Here is a 21763-nt window from a genome sequence, read left to right on the forward strand (position 1 = left end):
TTGCCTGACTGCTGGAAAGAAAACAGCAAACACCCAACATAACCCGTGCCCAGGTGCTGCGTCGACAATACAGACGCTCTGTAACGTGTATGGCACATTTATGATGATGTAACATTTCTGGACAATGAGGATTATGCTTCAGATGTTATTTTGAAGTTGATGTCTTTTGTTCATGGTAAGATGGCGATGGAACAACCTTTTGAGGCTTCAAAAATCTATGCCAATGAGCACTCTCACTGTCAGATCAGTGCTTCTAACGTGCTCCATCGCCATATGTTTAAATCAGCATCCTAGTGCCACATTTCCCTCTTCAGCCTCCATCAACTAAACTCATTTCCAACAGTTCCAATATTGGATAATTAAGTGAGTAGAAGATTAGGAGCTGGCAGGATGGCCTAGATGAACGCACACTCGCCTCTAAGCTGTCTAGCCTGTGTTTGAATCCAGACCCAACTATAAACTGATACTTACTCAATATTCACCCACAGGCAGGGTGAAACATCAATGTGTGTGCCGTCCCTCGGATGGATGTTAAACTGGGCACCCCGTCTGCTGGCATTAGTTGGTGGACGTTAATGATCCCAGAGTGTCCATCATGAAGAGTAGGCGAGATATTGCTGGTACCATGGCCAAATTACAGCCCTAACCTGAGTCAAACATCAGGCCTAGCCAGCCGGTTCGTGAAAGACTTGGGTGAAAACTTTCCCTGGCTAAACCCACAAGAACGTGAGCATAATTCTAGCTGCTAAATAAAACGAGAAATTGATTAAAAGATTATGGATTTACAAACAGCAACAAAGTATGCTAAATCTACAATCCATTTTGGTGTGGATCTTCGCATTTTATTGGGATCCTGGCTTAAATGTCTCTTTGAGAGATTTAAAAAAAATGCATGAAAACAATTTATATTGAACATTGGATGCATCCTCAATTTGACATTACAAAATACTCATCCTGTTTTCACAAGTCCTACAGACCTCAAACCAACATGTGGGTTGGAGATGTACATTTGGCAGCATGATGAGGAGGAAGAGAAAGATCATCTTGTTTTAAACCTAAGTTGTAGCTTGAAGCTCGCTCCATATGTATGAATAAACAGTCGTTATAATAATTGGGATCCAGCCCTATGAAGTCGTCAATGGCAGATCATTCATTCATTGTTTCATGCTTGTGTGCATCGCCATTTGTCATGGTTTCTGGCGCAGCTGCCCCGTGGGTTCTGGCTTGATGCTCAGCTTGAAGTATGTGTAAGTGGCAATTCCCAGCAGCGTGCACAATATGCCAAGTGCCTGATGAAGTGACAAGAGATCGTGGAAAAGCAGGTAGCCACCCAGAAGTGTCACGCAAAACTTGAAATGTCCAAACATGTTGTAGCTGAAAGATTTTAGTTAGGGAAAAAGGTTAAGTGCAGATAACCCAAAATGTGACTTTATCTACTGAATTTAGACAAACTGTATGATATCATACTGGCATTAAGTTTACCTTATCATAATTCCCCTCCCACGTTTGTGAAAGATTTAGGCCAAAACCTTCCCCCAGCAAACCCCCACCATCCTACAGCTCTCCTCAGTTTAGTGTGGCACAATCGCACGACGTCATTAATTTTGCATTAAAAAAAACAACAACATATTTGTGGTGCTCTCAGCGGTGCTGCTCGGTGCACAGACATTTAATCACTTGATCTTTTGGGGACAAAAAGGGGAAGATGCTACGGTTAAAAAACTGTAAATACAAACCAACATGCCACACGATGATGGGAGGATGAGTAAGGATACGTGATGGGAGAGGTGTTTCCGATGATCCAGTAGATGGAGAGATTCACGGAAAATGCAACAATACCTGACAGCAACACCAACACCTGGCATGGTGAAAGAAGATCATCATTTTACTCCATAATAATGCATCAATCCAATGTTTCAACCACTTAGTTTCCACAACTTTATGGATAGAAGTTTAATCTTTAACAAAACTTTTTTATCCTTCTGCATATTGTTTTGTTAATTTATATTTCAAAACAATACACGTGAGTGATTGAATACCTTTGAGCTGTATAATCCGAGTTTGATTATTATTGACACGACTATAAATTTTGAAACTGGTGCTTCGCAAGCAGGGCGTCGCGGCGCAAAGTGTGCCGTCCCTCAGGAGGATGTTAAACTGGGTGTCCCATCTGCTAGTATTAGCCGGTCAACGTGAAAGGTCACACCTTCACATGGTGTGACCATGACAAATTATAGTCGGTCACATGACAATTTATAGTCAGGCCAAGATTCGAACCCAGATGAGACCTGCACGAGCAATAAACATATACTGTTGGAAGTGCACTTGCTAACCAAGTATCCCACTCGCATTCTTATATGGCTTGCAACACATATTTTACAATAGGTTTTTATTTCAGTTATCCTACCCTTCTTCCCACCCATGGTACACTGAATTCTGTGGTGAGGCAGGCAGTAGCTCTGAAACAACTTGTTTTCTCTCCCTGGAAAGCAAATCCAACCGAAGGCAACCTCAATGCATTCAAAAGAGACCGCAACAGGTGTGTGTCCGCTCCCAGAAGAGCTAAACAACATCTGACCAACCTCAAGAATGAACAAGCAAACTTGTTTCCCTCTTCTAAAACCTGGTGACGCCTTGTTAAGTCTGTTTCTGATGTCTGCTCTCCATTCATCCCTTCCCTCTCTTCAAATGGTACCACAGCCGACTCCGCTCGTGAGAAGGACAAATGCCCCAATTCTGTGTTTGCTTCCAAATCTTGTGGCCCCAACCCTTCTCTCTGTACCTATCTTTCCTTGTCATACCCAACTGCTCCTAGACTATGTGCCTTTGGCACATGCGAAAGTGGAGAAGGTTATTTTGACCCTCAACTCTGCCTCTGCTACTGGACCAGATGGTACCAGCTCACATTTTCTAAAATCCTGCTCTGCTGCTCTTGCACGTACATTCTCTGCCCTTTTCACCTTGTCATTTGCTCTCTGTTATCTTTCATCTGCTTGGAAATCCGACATCACTGCTTCACCGAAAAAGGTGCAAAAACGGATTCCTTTAACTACAAACCTATCAGCTTACTTCCAATCATGACAAGCTTATGGAATCCATCATCGCAGGTGATATGAAATCCTTCCTTTTCTCCAACAAACTCATCTCAGATCACCAATTTAGTTTCAGACCAGGTCACTTCACCTTGGAAATGCTTTTTCTACTCACCCAACAATGGACAGAGGTCTTCAATGTCAAACATAAGATCAGGGCCCTCTCTCTGGAGATATCTCGTACTTTTGATACAGTCTGGCAGCATCCTGCCTTCCTCTCCAAACTTTCTGCCTATTGCATGCAAGGCCAACACAACACATGACTTACTGACTTCCTCTACTCACGTAGCCAATGTGTGGTTCTCAATTGAATCCTTCCATCTCCTTTCCCTATCAAGGCTGGAGTGCCTCAAGGCAGTGTTCTGGGCCCAATCCTATTCCTGATCTTCAAAAAAGATCTCAGACTCTCTGGAAAATCCGCTTTATCGATTTACTGATGACTCCACCCTCTGCCGTGACATTCCTCGTACTTCAGACAGACAGGCAGCAGCCTCTTCCTTCTCTTCAGACCTTGTCAAAATCACAAGATGGTGAAACACTTGGAGTATGTCTTTCAATCCTGACAAATCTCACTCTCACTCTCCAAAAAGGACCGTATGGCAAACCCATTTATCTACTTTTTAAACAATCCTCTTGAGGAGGTTTAGTCATTCAAACTCCTGGGTCTCAACATCAGCCATGATCTTTCTTGGGCAAACCACATTTCAAAGCTGACCTCCAAAGTCAGCTGCCACCTGGGTATACTCTGTTGTAGAAAGTCCTTCCTTGGCACACCTGGACTCCTATCCTCCTACAAGGCCTTCATTTGCTGCTTGATGGAGTACTGCTTGTCCCTCTGGGCTGGTTCGCCTGCCTCACATCTTGCTCTGCTTGATGACATGGAAATGAAGGCCTTCAAGATCATTGGAATCTCCTGTGCTCAGGCTGAGTCTAAGGGTTAATCGCTACACCGTCGCAGACAGGTCGGTGATCTCCCAGTCTTCTACCACCTCCTCTCCAGTAATGCATCCTCTGCTCTTTCTGTGCTTTGTCTCCCTCAGGTTTCTTTTGGGCGCACAGGGTCCACAATCAACCCCCCTCTGGTGAAACGACCTAAATACAGGATCACTGCTTATCTCCACTCATTTGATCCTTTTTCCCACTTGTTGAACAAACCTTAAAAATTCTCTTGAATCTCATTCTTCCCTCCAGGTCTTCAAGACAGTTATTCACTATCATCTCAGATCATCCCCAATCCAAAACCATGATCTTTTCTACCCTCGTTAATCCCCCCACCAATACTCTCCCCACCTCTCCCAAATCCCTCCTTCTTCCAAATTCCCAGTTTTTCCCTCCTGAGAGTTTCCTTCTGTATCCATCATGTCCTTTCCTGCCCCTCATTCCTCCTCACATGCATTGTTTGTCCAGGACTCCCTCTATCTTGGCATTCAACTCTACCGTCTGTGTTTCTTCCCACGCTCTCCATTGTCCCTTTTATCCTGTTGCATATCTGTTCAGTGTACTAGCTCTTCCACGAATGTACTAGCTCATCCCAACATCAACACTAATTCCTGATATAATGTGGCACGGCATGTTTCAGTTGTATTTCAGAGATTGCCGTCACTCTAAAATAATAATGAAGAAACGTCTCACCAGTGCAGTAGCAGACCATGTTCCAGAGGAACCGCCGACACCAAATGGTGGTTCAAACCAAGGCACAACAAGCAATAATGCAGCAGTGGATAGTGGTGCCTGATTGTGTAACAGCTGCATGGAGTTGACCTGCAATTCTTTCTGTTTCTCTCCCACCCACTGCACAGAAAACACAACGGCCTATTTAGTGCTTGTGACATAAAAGAAGCACCTCATTTACTGCAAAATTAATGAAGTTGCAACTTAGGGGGGCTTGAGTCCAAAATTATGCCAGAAATAAAAGCGGTTAGTAACAGAATAATCATACAAACCACTTGGTAGAAAGAAGTAACGACAACCCCGAGAGATGCATAGACAATTCCCAGCCCATTAAATTTAACGTCGTAGAACGAGTTGAGGAAGACTCCAAGGATTATAGGAATCTGAAAAAGAGGAAAGCAGCAATAAAGCCACAATTTCATTCTTTTATTTTTTTATGTGACAACTATAAAGATATCAAACTAGAGAGTTCATAGAACACGTTAACCCACGCAATGTTCTTAAAGTATATGCAATTGAAATAAAACAATGATTTTAATGTTAGCATAAAAAAAATTCCAGAGGTTGAGCGCTATTGAAGCAGTCTTATACACCACCTGATATAACATGTCCAAATACTACAAAACTAGAGGTTCTTAGAAGTAACAAGAAGGCAATTTGTGTTCTACAGTGTTCAAGTATACACAGGGGTGCCGTAAGGGGGGGGGGGGGGGGGGAGTTAGGATGATTCCAAAGGCCCTGCACTGACAGGGACCCTAAAAATTATGAAAACATTAGGTAAAAATGTGCGCACGTGCTTCATAGGGGCCCATTGTGATATCTTTTCATGGGGCCCAAAATCCCTGGCGGCGCCCCTGAGTATTAATACACGTCAATAAATATAAAATAAAGATTGTAAAAGTCGTATAAAAAAAAAATTCCACATGTTTACTGCTATTGATACAGTGGCTATTACACCAACTTATCTAACACGTTCCATTTGTTGTTCGTGCCTGTTTTTGTCCTTCATGACGTCTTTAAAAACAGAAGGTTTCCTGCTTGGAACGATTTAAAATTTTGTTTGACTGCCAGACATGCAGAAAGAATAAAACAAAAATTGCACCCATGTCCAAAGGAAGCGATGCAGTTTGGCAGTATGTGTGCAATCCATGCAATGTACAGGACTTCCCGATGCCTTTATAATCCTTTAGTTTAGAATAACCCTTTAGAATCCATTAGAATTACCCTTTAGAAACCTTCAGAACCCATTAGAATTACCCTTTAGAACCCATCAGAATTACTCTTTAGAATCCTTTAGAATTCCCCTTTAGAATTACCCTTTAGAACCCCTTTGAAATACCCTTTAGAACACCTTAGAATTACCCTTTAGAACCCATTAGAATTACCCTCTAGAACCTATTAGAATTACCCTTTATAACCCATTATAATTACCCTTAAGACCCCTTTAGAACCCATTATAATTACCCTTTAGAACCCATTATAATTACCCTTTAGACCCCTTTAGAACGCATTATAATCACCCTTTAGAATCCTTCAGAATTAAGCATGGTGGGTTAGAAAGGTTCATCATTTTTGATGGACGGATGGAAGGAAGGACATAGCCAAATAATTATCTCTCCTCTGTGATCAGGACAAATTCATAGCCAAAGTACTGCTAAACTCCAAGTTAGTTTTCCGATTCATTTTCCGATTTGTGTTCAAAATATAACATTCAACTTGAATTCAATTGTTCCTCAATCATAAACTCAGAGACGGATGGACATGAACGGATTGTTTAACCCAGCTTTTCGCTTTGTGTGCGTGGGATAATCATGCCAAGTCATATAAGGTACGACAACAACTTCACCAGAAGCTAAAGCTTTAATGTGGAACCCTGAAATTTAGCCTGTTATTATACTGTAGAAAACAAAATACGAGGCAAAAGAAGGAACTGGGGAAAAAATAGGAGAGGCACATTAACAAGGCATTTTAAAATGGGAAATAAATAGTTATCATCACGTTAATAGGACTCTTGCCGTACCAGCGTCAATTTGATTTGTAAGTCAAAGGTCTTCCCATACATTACGCTCTGTATGATCACAATGACTGGTGTGGTGAGTGCCTTTGCGAGCTGGTATGTGCCAATCGTATTGCTCTGCAGAGACAGGTTTGTGAACACAACGAAGCCGCAGAAGCTGAGGGCCAGGAGTGCAAGGCTGCTAGGGGGCAGACGGCGTGCGGAAAACCATCTGAAATGGCAGCAGATGGCCAGGCCCAGCCAGGTGAGAGCAAAGTGGACCAACGTTAAAGACAAGCTTGGGAAACTGTGATGTTCAAACAGCCACTTGTTGAGGAACACCACGGAGATGGAGGAGACAAAATTCACACACATTGCGGTCAGCACAGCGAGGCGTGAGATGGTCATTTCTGGTGAGAGAGATCATGACGGAGAACACGGGGAAATTAAACAAGTTTAAATACTGCTGTAGTAGAAGATTACGGATATCAAGATCCGCATAATGCCTAAATCAAGGACAGCATAATGTAATGAATAAGTAAATGAAAAGAGTCTGTGCCAAATAAATATGGATTCCATAAAAATATAAAAAAGATGGGCAGAAATTCAATGAAGATCATAACATGAAGATCATGAAGATCATCATAAATTCAATGAAGATCATAACTCGAATGGCACTCAGTAGAGAGCATACCTCCGCCTGGTTGGCCATATCACTCAATGGTGAAGAATCACTTTAAAAATTATACTAGCTGGATCCGGATCTTCACCAAAGTTGAATCGATTCTTCCTTGTCACACACACAAACCTGTCCAACAAGTTTCCTCCAAATCCATCCATAACTTTTTGAGATATCCTGCTATGTATCGTTTTTGGCCCTATCTCCCAATGGTGAAGAATCACTTGAATGATTAAATAACTCATATCCGAATCCATATTCAGATCTTCACCAAAATCGAATCGAATCATTCTTGTCAGACACCCAACCGGTCCACCAAGTTTCGTCCAAATCCACCCACAACTTTTTGAGATATCCTGCTCGGTATAGTTTTTGGCCCTATCTCCCAATGGTGAGGAATCACTTTAAAATTCTAGTAGCCGGATCCGAATCCGGATTTTCACCAATATCTAATCATTTTGTCCTTGTCATATATGCTACATCTCTGCCAAATTCCGTCTGAATCCGTCCACAACTTTTTGAGATATTTTGTTCACAGACAAACGGACAGACAAACGGACAGACAAACAGACAGGGGTGAAAACATAACCTCCATCCACCTTTGGTGGCAGTGGTAACTAGAAAGCAGCTGAAAATGCAAAGCTCGTCCACATCTGCTTTGTATTCAGATGTTGTCTTCTTCTTTTTCTTCTTCTTCTTCTGCCATATGCTAAACATGATTAAAACAGCTAAAAAAAATCAAAATGAAAACTGCCAATTTTACGCAGTCTTGGCCTTTGCCCGTTTGATCTAAAAAAAAATAACCCAATGGGCTTCTAGCTCTTGATTGGTGAACCACTTCAGTGACCAAATATGCCAATTCTTAAAATTTCAAGTCGCTAGGATGAAAATTGGTGCTTTTATGTGACCCTGACCTTTTACCTTTTGACCAAATTATGAACTAGTCTTCTCTGTATTCTCCAAATAAAGTTTTGTTGAAAATTTGATGACAATGCGCAAAGCAAATGCTAAATTGAAATTTCAGGTCAATTGGATGAAAATTGATGATGGTGATGCTGACCTTTGACCTTTTAACAAAATTATGATTTTGTCTTCTCCATATTCTCAAAATAAAACTTTCCTGAAAATTTGATCACAAAAGCTCAAATGGTAAAAAGAGTTACGGCCCGGACAGACAGACAGACAGACAGACATACACACACACAGACAGACACAGAAGTGATTGGAAACCCCCTCTCTCGCTGTGTGGGGGATAGGTAATTAGGAAGTTAGCTTTGGAGGAAATATTGTGATAGGAAGAAATTGTTTGATGTGGCTAAGCTGGGTGGATGGGTCGAGTCATTTAAGCATAGCCAGGTTAAACAACACAACAACATGCATTTTAAGGCCATGTTCCCTGCTAGAGCGGGGGTTAGCCTTGCGGTCCCCATGACAATCTTCTCCATTTTGCCCTATTTTCTGCATCTCTCCTTGTTAACCCCCTTGCCCGCATTTCTTCTTCCACCATCTTTAGCCAAGTCTTTCTCGGTCTTCCCCGTCCTCTACTTCCTTCTACATTAACTTCCATCACTCTTCTCAACCAGTCACTTTCATCCTTCCTCAATACATGACCAAACCATCTCAACCTGTTCCTCTTCACAGCATCAATCACAGGCAATATTCCCATCATCTTTCGCAATTCATCATTTGTCTTCCTCTCTCTCAACGATACTCCACACATCCATCGAACCATTCGCATTTCCACCCTTTCCAGCCTTCGTTGCTGCTCTACGTTCATTACCCATGTCTCGCTCCCATAAATCATAACACTTCTCACACATGCAGCATACACCTTTCCCTTCAGCTTCAGCGACACTCTCCTCCTCATCAGCACGCCACTCAGTTCCCGAAACTTCTTCCATGCACATCTCACTCGAGCAACCGTTGCCGAGTCTGATCCACCTTCTCCATTCAGCATGTCTCCGAGGTAGCAAAATGTTTTCACACCTTCCAGCTTCACGCCGTCTCCAAGATCCAACTCAACATTTCCTCCATCTGCAGCTCCCTCTGTGCACACCTTACATTTGAATGTAGCAGCCACACTGGTTAATGACCCTCTCAGACCACTACATTTTTGATGAACCCACTCAGCACACATTGTACATTGAATGGAGTTCACTCCGACACCCTTCCTACACACAGCACACGGCCACTTCCCAGTTCTTTCCACCTCACCACATGCTTTACCACTTGCCATCACCTTTGTCTTTCCGATATTCACCTTCAGACCTTTTGTCTCCATACATTCCTTCCACTTGTTCATCTTTTCCTTCAGTCCATCCATACTTTCCGCAATCAACACCAGATCATCTGCATACAACAACTCCCACGGTAAACCCTCCTTTACGGTCTGAGCCAGCACCTCCATCACAGCTACAAATAGTAGTGGACTTAGTACCGACCCCTGATGCACTCCCACCTTCACCTCAAACTCACCACTGTTCCCGTCCTTCGTCCTTACAGCTGTGCGTGCTCTTTTGTACATTGCCATCACTACTCTGATCAACCATTCCTCCACTCCTAACTTCCTCAATGCCCATGTCAATACTTTGCGTGGAACCCTATCGAATGCTTTCTCCAGATCAACAAACCCAAAAAACAACTTCTTCCTCTTATCCATGTACTTCTCCTGCAACTGCCTCACAATGAAAAGCGCATCTGTCGTTCCTCTTCCTGGCATAAATCCAAACTGCATTTCGTCGATCTTCACTTTCTTCCTTATCCTCCTCTCCAACACCCTTTCCAATACCTTCATTCCATGCTCCAATAACTTTATCGCTCGGTACGAGCCACACTCCAGAGGGTCACCTTTCCCCTTGTATAGAGGGACAAGGGTACTCAGTTCCCAATCCACTGGAATGCGGCCTTCTTTCACCACCAAATTACAGATCTCTGTCATTCTCTTCACACCCCAACTTCCTGCTGCCTTCAACATATCTCCCACAACTCCCGTCGGCCCTCCCGCTTTTCCACTCTTCATTGCTTTTATCGCTTCCTCAACTTCCTTCTCAGTTATCTTCTCTGCCGGTCCTAAAACTGGGTTACTCTCTATGTTGCCATCCCATTCATTCTCTGTATTCAACAGCATTTCCATATATCTTTTCCATCTTCCTTTAATTCCATCTGGGTCGACAACGATTTGTCCCACTTCATCCTTCAAGCAACTCACCCCCATCACATCACACCTCTCTTTCGCTATCTGCTTTGCAATCCTGAATACTGCTTTCTGACCCTCTTCCGAATCCAAGCGTTCTCCGAACATTTTCCTACATGCCTCCTGCACCTTTGCTTCCTCTTTCTTTGCAGCCTTCCTGGCTGCCTTATAACTTTCATGCTCTGCTGTTTCTGCTCCCGTACCCTTCGCCTTCTGCCACTCTTTGAACTTCTTCCTCTTCTCGTCAATCCTCTTTCCAACCTCAACATCCCACCACCATGTTTCCGACTGCCTCGGTGGTCCTTTTGTCCATCCACATACCTCACCAACGGCTCCCAACAGACTAGCTTTCATTGACATCCAACCACTTTCAAGCTCAACCACATCATCCTCTACCCTACTCAGCCTCTCTTTTAATGCCTCCCTTACTGTCACCTCTTTCAACCTCCACACCTTCATTCTCGGTTGGTACTTCACCCGCCGAGCTCTCCTCGCACCTTTCACCCTTATGTCGCAGACAACCAAGTGGTGCTGTGAAACAGCCTCCTCCCCCGGGATCACCTTTGTGTCCCGGAGGTGCCCCCTATCTCGCCGACGCACCATCAGGTAGTCAACGGTTGTCGTCGACCCACCTGACGTGTATGTAACAAGCTTATTGTCCTCTTTCTGGAACTGAGTATTACAAATCAACAAATCAGCTCCATCAGCAAACTCCAAAATCCTTTCACCTTCTCCATTTCTCACACCATATCCGTAACCCCCATGAACTCCCTCAGAACCATCCATACTCCTTCCCACATGTCCATTCAGGTCTCCTCCCACCACAACAACTTCCTCATCTTTCACGTTTTCCATCAGCTTCTCTATCGCACACCAGAACTTGTCCTTCTCTTCATCGCTTCGACCAACCTGCGGAGCATATCCCGAGATGACGTTCACCAAGAGCTTTCCAATCATCATTTTCACCATCATCAACCTATCACTCACTCTAGTCACACTCACCACACTGTCTACAAACTCCTCAGAAAACAGGACACCAACACCATTCACGCCCTCCGGGCACCCTTGCCACACAAACTTGTATTTCTGTCCCTGCCTACCCTTCACCATTCTCACACCACTTCCCTTCCATCTCGTCTCTTGCACACAACATATGTCCACTCTTCTTCTGACCAATACTTCCACCACTTCTCCTGATCTCCCTGTCATTGTCCCCACATTCCATGTCCCAAACCTCAGAAACCGATCTCCACTTCGGGCTGCACCCTGCCCATATGTACTTGTGATTGTCATGGTTCTCTTTTTGAGGCAATGTTTTTATGGCCGGATGCCCTTCCTGACGCCAACCCTCTTAGTCGTCTCTTACGACACGCAGGGATACGGTGTACCTATTCTGACCAAGGTACACACTGGGAAACGTTTAAAACATGTAAATTCTGGGGGTGGGGGGGGGGGGGGAGGCGTCAGCATCACGGCTGCGGTTTAAACATATTCCAACAATATCCAAACAGAACGATGAAAAAGAAAAAAAAAAAAAAAAATCCGGGAAAAGTCTCCAAGCGAGAACGTCGATTTGAGAAAGAAGGAGCAGAGGCGGAAGAAAACGAGATACAGGGGGCGGGGCACAAGCCGAGACGAGGAGGAGAGCGAACAAGCACGTGTCCGGGAGGAGAGAAAGAATCAATATATAATTATTTGTCTAGGGAGGTGAGGTGAGGGGGAGAAAATAAAATAAAAGAAACAAGCAATACAGCGAAGGAAATAACCCAAACCGACAAAACACCGACGGGGGGAGGGAAGCCCCAAGTCACCAGGCCGCGCACGAGGTACGACTCAGAAAACGATTAACTACACACAAGTTTGCACGAACCACAAACCAACACCAACTAGAAACACACAATAACACGTACACAGCAAAATAACCAGTGGAAATTTGACAAAGACAAGAATGGGAAAACACTCAAACTTCGATGCCGTGGAGAGCTCGAAGCACGCCTCGCCTCCTCGCCCGAGGAACCCGAAGTTGCATAGCCAGGTTAAAGATGTCCTCTAATGTGTCCCCAATGGAATTGGCTGGGAACCAGGTCAGGGGTCCGAGCCTGTTTAGAGCACGCTTCCGGCAAGTCTCAGACCATCAGAAAAACACGAGGTTCAGCCACAGACGTGGAGGGAGGCTCTGCCATCAATCAGGGCTGTGCAGACACAGGGCTGTGGTTGTCATTGGTTGAGAGCCATCGAAAAATTCCTGGGAATGCCCCAAGTACAGGAACTTATGATGGCATAGGGACATTTATAAAAGCTCGCGCCCTACGCCGCTTCAACTTTGTAGCCGGATCAAACTGTGTTCTCGCAGGTGTGCCAACTCATCTTATCCACGCCCGCTGTTCTGCCGCCCTCGCCTCCACCCTGAGAGCCTTCGGTGTAGGACGGTCCTGAAGCACACTATCTTTGGCCCAGTTCCGCGTGAATGTGGTGACATGGCCAGGTTTTAGTTTCCTTGTTTGCCAAGTTGCATTTTGTGTCTTTCTTCCATCCAAGATTTTGTGCCACCTGTCCTGTACCCAATCAAATTATCTATTTATATTTCTTAAGTCACACGTGTGTGTCTGTTCCTGCCATCTTTCGCATGCAGATGATTCAGCTTATTGATTGATAACCTTTGGAGGCATGAATTAGGTAATTCCTCAATTATAACGACTAGCAGAAGTACCCGGCATTGCCGGGCGGGGAGGGGAGGGGAGGGAACGGGGGGAGGGGAGGAGAAGGGGGGGAGGGGAGAAGAGGGGGAGGGGGAGGGGAGAGGGGAGAAGAGGGGGAGGGGGCGGGGTAGGGGGAGGGGAGGGGGAGAGGGGAGAAGAGGGGGAGGGGAGAGGGAGAGGGGAGAAGAGGGGGGAGGGAGGGATGGGAGGGGGAAGGGGGTGGGAGGGGGGGGGGAGTGGGAGGAGGGGGGGGGGAGTGGAGGAGGGTGGGAGGGGGAGGGGAGCGGAGGGGAATGGGGGGGAGGGGAGGAGAGGGGGGAGGGAGGAGAGGGGGGAGGGGGAGGGGGGAGGGGGGAGGGGGGAGGGGAGGGGTAGGGGGAGGGGGGAGGGGGAGGGATGGGAGGGGGAGAGGAGTGGGGAGAGGGGGAGGGAGTTGGGGGAGGGGGAGGGGGGAGGAGGAGGGGGATGGGAGGGAGTTGGGGAGGGGGAGGAGGAGGGGAGGGGGAGGGGGAGGAGGAGGGGAGGGGGAGGGGATGTGGGAGGAGGAGGGGAGGGGTGGGGGAGGAGGAGGGGGAGGGGGTGGGGGAGGGGGAGGGGGGTGGGGAATGGTAGGGCAGAAGGAAGGGGTAGGGGGAAGGGAGGAGCATGGGGGAAAGGGAGGGGGAGGGGAGGGGGATGGGGAAGGGGTGGGGCGGAAAGGAAGGGGTAGGGGGGAAGGGAGGAGCATGGGGGAAAGGGAGGGGGAGGGGGAGGGGAGGGGAGGGGGATGGGGAAGGGGTAGGGCGGAAAGGAAGGGGTAGAGGGGAAAGGGAGGGGCATGGGGGAAAGGGAGGGGGAGGGGGAGGGGGAGGGGGAGGGGAAGGGAGGGGAGGGAGGGGAAAGGGGAGGGGGAAGGGGAGAGGGTAGGGTGGAGGGGGAAGGGTAGGGGGAGGGGAGGGGGAGCGGGAGGGAGGGGGAGGGGAGGGATATAGATGGTTACTGGCAATTATTGATCACATCCACAAATGATGTAATCCACACAATTTATGTACTTTACATAATGTTAATAGGAATACATGGCCGTGTAGATGGGAAATACAGTTTGTTTGAAATAAATCACAAATATCAGATCGAAAGTGAAAAAAAACCTATGTGGTGTGAATGGCAATGTTCCTCGCTGAAATGTGAAAAAACTGAATTACGTGCGAATGCATAACTGTGAGATTATGGCGGCAAAGTTGGAACATCACGTGATCGCTCTGAGCGAATCAGCGCGCTGCTCTGCGACCAGCTGAGATTCCGTGTATAATGTTCCTCGCTGAAATGCGCTGAGGTAAATATGAATAAAAAATTCGATATATTTTCACTTTTACGTTTTGGCTAACTCGCTCGCGAACCTGACGAAGATCCTGAGCAAGGATCGCTACGTTATGCTACGTTATGCTAACGCTACGTTAGCTACGCTACATTATGGCTAAAAATATGGATCTAAAGATGAAAGAAAAAAAAACCTATGTGGTGTGAATGGCAATGTTCCTCGCTGAAATGTGAAAAAACTGAATTACGTGCGAACGCATAACTGTAAGATTATGGCGGCAAAGTTGGAACATCACGTGATCGCTCTGAGCGAATCAGCGCGCTGCTCTGCCATTCCGGTCATAATATTCCTCGCTGAAATGCGCTGATAATGTAGCAGCATAGCAAACCTGTTGTGCATTTTGTGATACAAGCACCAAATTTGGCACAAATGTACATTAATATGTTGCGAACATTTTCAGATATTGGGCCACTTGAAATTCCGTAATTTTTTTTTTCAATTTTTTTCAAATTTCGTAATTTCAAATTTTTCGGGTGACACCGTCACAATTTCGGTCTTCGAGGCCGGCCGATATAGTGGGGCGGCTTAGCCCAAATATTCAAAAGAATTGTGCATTTTGTGATACAAGCACCAAATTTGGCACAAATGTACATTAATATGTTGCGAACATTGTGTGGTCAGCAATGAAGACGAGAGTCTGAATTACATGTATGCAAAAGACCTTGTGAACCAGTGAAGCAAATACACGGGTAAGCATGAATTAAATCTAGGGCATGATATAATTTCCATGATGTTTACCTCTACACTCAATGGTGGAAGGAGGTAATGTTTTGATCCCAGCTTGTCTGTATGTCTGTTTGTCTGTTAGTCCACAAAATTCCAGACAAAGCTTGTAGTAGTGGTAGTTGTAGTGGTAGTGGTGATAACAGAAATTGTTATATATACACAAAGAATTAAGTTAAGCACCCCCCCCCCGTTTTTTTACAACCTCGCACATTACAAGTTTGTTGTCGTCAAAACAGTGTAATATACCCATGATATTGCTATATTTTCTGGAGAAGTGATATTATGGTCACATAAAAACATAACAATCATGCCGTTTTCAATATTTTATTCTGAATAATTTAAGGTGAAATTTTTTGGGAATTTTAGGCATATTTTCACCTCAATTTAAGTATGGAGCTACAGGTCCATCACGGACAGTGTGGATGACGTTTATGTTTTCTAACGTACAGTCATTGTTCTGAGAAGACCTCTAGCGATCTTTGCGTCAATTAACGTGTGTAGGACCCACGTGATCGGATCACTGACTCAACCCTACGTCTCATAGACCCTGTAAGCCGTCGTATGCGTTGCTGTGGCAGGTTGTTCCATTCCCGATGTAATGCACGTTCCAATTCATCCAGATTGGCTATTGGAGGGACCATCTTCGCAATTTGTCGTCCCAACATGTCCCAAACGTGCTCGAGGGGCTTCGGGTTCAGGACAGGATTAGGGGGTGCTTAACTTAATTCTTTGTGTAGGGGTGCTTAACTTAATTCTTTGTGTATAGAACTGAACTTATATTATTATTATATGCAGAAAATAACTTCATTTCTATATGCCCTGCGGTGGACAGGTTAATTGGTTTATGCACTGAAGGGGTCACCCTGGTGTGCACTGCTGTGTTCTGCCTCACTGAGTTGTTCAGGTATGATGTACTCAGCACAAGCTTCCGGTCGGCCAGAGGTGGGGGTGCGGGGCCTGTCACGGAACGTCAAAACAAACGGCCTGCCGGGGCCGCCCAAAAGTCGGGCGTGAGGGGCGCGTCCACTAATGGAACGCCTCTCGCTTCCCAGATCGAGGGCCACGTGGTCAGAAGAACCTCGTCCCTTCCGGTCACACTTTGCCTATCGGCCGGCCTCGAAGACCGAAATTGTGACGGTGTCACCCGAAAAATTTGAAATTACGAAATTTGAAAAAATTTGAAAAAAAAAATTACGGAATTTCAAGTGGCCCAATATCTGAAAATGTTCGCAACATATTAATGTACATTTGTGCCAAATTTGGTGCTTGTTTCACAAAATGCACAATTCTTTTGAATATTTGGGCTAAGCCACCCCACTATGAGGTAAAAATATGGTTAAAAAATATTATGAAATAAATTTTTAGATCGACCATGTTCGTACCAGGCTCAATGGCCATGTTTGTGCCAAATATTAAGTTTGTGAGCCTCTCCGTTTAGGAGTCTATCGGTAACATTACACACACACACACACACACACACACACACACACACACACACACACACACACACACACACACACACACACACACACACAAACTGTGTTTTATATATATAGATGTGGTGTTAGATTGAGTTTGGAAGAGGAGGACTCACTCCGAAGATCCAAAAGACCCTGAGGACTCAAAAGACCCTAAATACTCCAAGGACCCCTCATATATATTTTTCTAACATGTAAAATCCAATTCGGAATTCAGTTTTATAAAGAGGATGTCATGGGTCACATGTCCAATGAAAGCATGGTTGGATCAAAGTGGGGGCAGATTGGATCCCGGTCATAACAGCAGTTATAAAGTAGCCCGTTGTAGGAGGCCTGTCTAATTATTATGTTTATTATTATTATTATTGTTGTTATTATTACTAGGACGTGCCCGTACGTGGGTGCCCGTTCCTTGCCAAAAAAAAAAAAAAAAATGTCTTCGCCCATGCATGCATGGGCGTGCCCATGGGCCCATGGGCGTGCCCGTAAGTGCGTGATGTGACCGTACAATGAATGTATCGTCCCGACGCCGCAGCTCGGATGGCGCTGCAGTTAATCGGGCCTGTATCGGCAGAGTTATTATAAACGTGTACTACAATCGATCGTACCTTACAGCGTCTGCTCGCCACGTTCAGCATCAGTACGTCGTCACTATGACTATCCGTAAGTCCGGAAGTGACGTCCTCATTTGACTGTCCGGAAGGTCGCATATCGCAGTTACGATGAATCGCAAATTAGTTTTAATTAGTTTTAAAACATAGTTTAACGCCAACATAGCGCCAACATAGTTTGCCAACGTGAAATAAATGAATACGCTCTCAAATGTGCCGTCCGAGGCAGAGTCTGTTCGCCACGTTCGGCACACGTGATAGCTCGCTGCTCTCTGATTGGTTGAATCGTTTTTTGGACATAGCTCGGTAACTACTTCTCCGATTAATATGAAACCTTGAAAAGGCACATCCTCAGGTCCCCAGCAATATACCTGGCAAGTTTCAAGTATATCGGACACGTGGTTGTCGAGAAACAGCGGTCACAGACACACATACACACACACATACACACACACATACACACAGACATACACACAGACACACACACACAGAGATTACTGGAATTATAGATAGATTGTGGTTTCAGTTCAATAGACATAGTTTATTTCTGAAAAAAAAGAATTTTCTCATAAAATTCAGCAGTGATTTATGGGTACATATAATTGATTGCAAAGATAAAGTATGAAGCAACTCAAAACACAAAATGTTTAGGAAAGCTATTATTCGGTTTTACAGATAAGCAAACCAAAGTCATCAACATGAAGAGAATGCAAGAAACATGAGTGAACAAATAAATTCAGATCTTATTAAAAGGACGTATGACCAAAATATGCAAAGGATTTTGAACTGGGCATCCTCCTTCATACGAAGTCCTTCCTTGGCACACCTGAGCTCCTCACCACATACAATGCTTTCATCTGCAGCTCAATGGAATACTGCTCTCCCCTTTGAGCTGGTGCTCCTGCCTCACACCACACATAGCTCGGCTTCACGCAGTTGAATCCAAAGCTTTCAGAATCATTGGTATCTCCCGCAATGAAGCCGATTCTGAGGGCCTTTCACTCACTCACCGCAGGCAGGTTGGTGGTCTTTCTGTCTTCTACCGACTCCTCTCTGGCCTAGTTCCCTCAGCTCTGTCTGTGCTCTGTCCCCCAAATATTACTTCAGGACACACAAGATCTGCCAGCAACCCTCTTCTGGTGAAACTGCCAAAATCTGCTCACCTTCACTCTTTCATTCCGCTTTTCTCCCGCCTCTGGAACAAACTCCCTCACTCTCTTCAATCCCACTCCTCCCTCCAGGTCTTTAAAACATGGTTGCATTTAACCATGCATGGTTGCATGGTTGCATTTTAAAACATTCAGCACTGCATTCAACATTCAACCCACAGCATTTAACCCCTGACTATCACTTCTCCTTCTCCCTCCTTTTGCTTTAAATATTTCCCTATTGATTCTTGTCTTTTTGCAATTGTTGTTTTCATGTTTTGTTATGCATTATGTTTTGCACTCTGTCAAAGTGCCTTTGGGCTTCATGAAAAGCGCTATACAAAATAAATGAATTATTATTATTATTAAAACAGCTGTTCAACACCATCTCTTATCTTCCCCAATCCAAAACCTTAATCTTTTGTACCCCCATTAAAACACACCAAATCCACCTCTTTCAATCCCCAAGTTCTTTCCTGAAATTCCGAGTAGTGTTTATTTGCTTTATACCGTGTAGCCCTCCCTCCTCCCCAGCCCTCCCCCTTCCACAGATCTACCGACATCCCTGTTTTCTAGTTGTTGTGCTTGTGTGCTTTCCTCTCTCCCCCCTCTTGTCTCTCGCTCCCTTCATTGCATGTTTTATGTGTCCGTGCATTTTTTCATGTTTAATGTATTAGCTCTTACATGAGCCTTGACTCTACACCAAAAAAATAAATAATAATAATTGTTAATTAATTTAACAGAAAATTCACAGGTTCATTCAATTTAATCAAAAAGCAAAGTGGTGTTGAGGTCACAGGACAAGATTGGTCACAAGCTCTAAAGGTAGTTTAGATAATGGGCCAGGATTGGTCACGGGCTGTAAAGGTAGTTTAGATAATGGGTCGAGATTGGTCATGAGCTGTAAAGGTAGTTTAGATAATGGGCCAGGATTGGTCACGGGCTGTAAAGGTAGTTTAGATAATGGGTCGAGATTGGTCATGAGCTGTAAAGGTAGTTTAGATAAATGGGCCAGGATTGGTCACGGGCTGTAAAGGTAGTTTAGATAATGGGCCAGGATTGGTCACGGGCCGTAAAGGTAGTTTAGATAATGGGCCAGGATTGGTCACGGGCTGTAAAGGTAGTTTAGATAATGGGCCAAGATTGGTCACGGGCTGTAAAGGTAGTTTAGGTAATGGGCCAGGATTGATCACGGGCTGTAAAGGTAGTTTAGGTAATGGGTCGAGATTGGTCACGGGCTGTAAAGGTAGTTTAAGTAATGGGCCGAATTTGGTCATGGGCTGAAAAGCAGTTTAGGCAATGGGCCAAGATTGGTCATGGGCTGCAAAGGTAGTTTAGGTAATGGGACAAGATTAGTCACTGGCTGTAAAGGTAGTTTAGATAATGGGCCAGGATAGGTCATGGGCTGTAAAGGTCGTTTAGGTAATGGGCTAAGATTGGTCATGACCTGTAAAGGTAGTTTAGGTAATGGGCCAAGATTGGTCATGAGCTGTAAAGGTAGTTTAGGTAATGGGCCAAGATTGGTCATGGGCTGTAAAGGTAGTTTAGGTAATGGGCCAAGATTGGTCATGAGCTGTAAAGGTAGTTTAGGTAATGGGCCAAGATTGGTCATGAGCTGTAAAGGTAGTTTAGGTAATGGGACAAGATTGGTCATGGGCTGTAAAGGTAGTTTACGTAATGGGCCAAGATTGGTCACGGGCTGTAAAGGTAGTTTAGGTAATGGGCCAGGATTGATCACGGGCTGTAAAGGTAGTTTAGGTAATGGGTCGAGATTGGTCACGGGCTGTAAAGGTAGTTTAGGTAATGGGTCGAGATTGGTCACGGGCTGTAAAGGTAGTTTAAGTAATGGGACAAGATTGGTCATGGGCTGTAAAGGTAGTTTAGGTAATGGATTCATGGGCCGACATTGTTCAGTGAAGGTAGGTAATTTACGGTAACGTAAAGGGTCGATGTTTTAGCTCTTTTATATTCATTCATAATACTCGACATACCGATGAATAAAAGTTTTGAAACAAGGTTGGCAACGAAGCTCTCAATAATGATGACGTATTTCCATGGCAACCAAGAAAATAAAATTAGCTTATCGACTACGTCAGACACACAAAAAAAAAAAATTCGAAACAACTGACAACAGTAGATTACAAGGTTACATTTTGTGAGCTCAAATCAACAAACACACAACATTCAAGTTGTTATTATGCAACAAAGCCCAAGTAAAAACGCAAAGTCAATTTGTCCATGTTAGAAATTGTAAGTTTTATTTTATCAACGAGCACACACCTTGCCTGTGTTCGCCGGTGTTACTTGTTCCCTTTTGAACGGATTTGCTGTCAGGAAAACAACCTGGACATCGTCATTCGCCATTCAAAGTTACGCACATTTCACGGATCATCACTATCGAAGTCAACGAGCTGTACAAACTGAGAACCGCAAGTCGTGATGAAGAGGTCAGTCAGTACTCTCGTCAAACAAGATGAATACGTAGACGAATAAAGATAAGAATGGTTACGTTTCATACATCCTTATCGTTATAAACTACAAACACACACAGCTTTGTTCTTACTTTGCGATTCGACTATTCGTTTGTTTGATTTTTTACCTCAACATGTGAAGCGTTTTCCCTCCTCTCTCCTCATTCTTAACATATACATTTCACAAAAGGCAATACTGTATATGTTAAAGTTCGTAAATTGAAGTAAAAACTTTCAAGTTGGAAAAGACCAGTTGTGCGTATAATCAGTAATATACACCCCCAGTGATACTGCCATTGGATACATTGCAGAGATGCTAGTTTGGACTAAATTTATAAATTATTTAATAATAAAAATAAACGAAGCCAAAACAAAACAAAAAACGTAAAGTCGTTATTATATCATTTTCTATAATAATTTGACTTCAGAGTGGCTGATGCGTATCTGAGATTTGCGTATCTGAGGGGAACAGTGACCATGGATAGTAAATCAGAGGCAGAAGTGTGGAGGATTCGTGTGCGTGCGAATGTGTGGAGGAGGGTGGAGGGTGTAATGGCAGACAGAAAGATTTCAAGGAGTTTGAAAGGGAAAGTTCTGATGTCATGTGTATCGCCGGCCTATGTTTACGGTCTGGAGATGGTG

The 21763-nt window shown here is 44.5% G+C and overlaps 1 protein-coding gene across 6 annotated transcripts; it reads right to left on the bottom strand.

The window, feature by feature from the left end:
- Positions 1-820: 820 nt before the first annotated feature.
- SLC35E3 (solute carrier family 35 member E3) lies at positions 821-21321 on the bottom strand. 6 transcript variants are annotated; one of them, XM_068104084.2, is made up of 6 exons: positions 21250-21321; positions 6784-7169; positions 5036-5146; positions 4725-4883; positions 1776-1858; positions 821-1374 (listed from the first exon to the last, which is right to left on the bottom strand). In XM_068104084.2, the coding sequence occupies exons 2-6, from the start codon at positions 7165-7167 to the stop codon at positions 1188-1190; spliced, it is 924 nt and encodes a 307-aa protein (XP_067960185.1). In that variant the 5' UTR covers positions 7168-7169; positions 21250-21321; the 3' UTR covers positions 821-1187. The 6 variants fall into 6 exon arrangements, with proteins under 6 accessions (XP_067960185.1, XP_078642654.1, XP_067960184.1 ...); XM_078786528.1 differs by having other exon boundaries at positions 6865-7169; positions 20931-21259; XM_068104083.2 differs by having other exon boundaries at positions 20931-21259.
- Between the last annotated feature and the right edge of the window lie 442 nt (positions 21322-21763).

Source organism: Myxine glutinosa, chromosome 11 (genome assembly GCF_964187855.1).
Source record: "Myxine glutinosa chromosome 11, kmMyxGlut1.1, whole genome shotgun sequence".
NCBI classification, from domain to species: Eukaryota; Metazoa; Chordata; class Myxini; order Myxiniformes; family Myxinidae; genus Myxine; species Myxine glutinosa.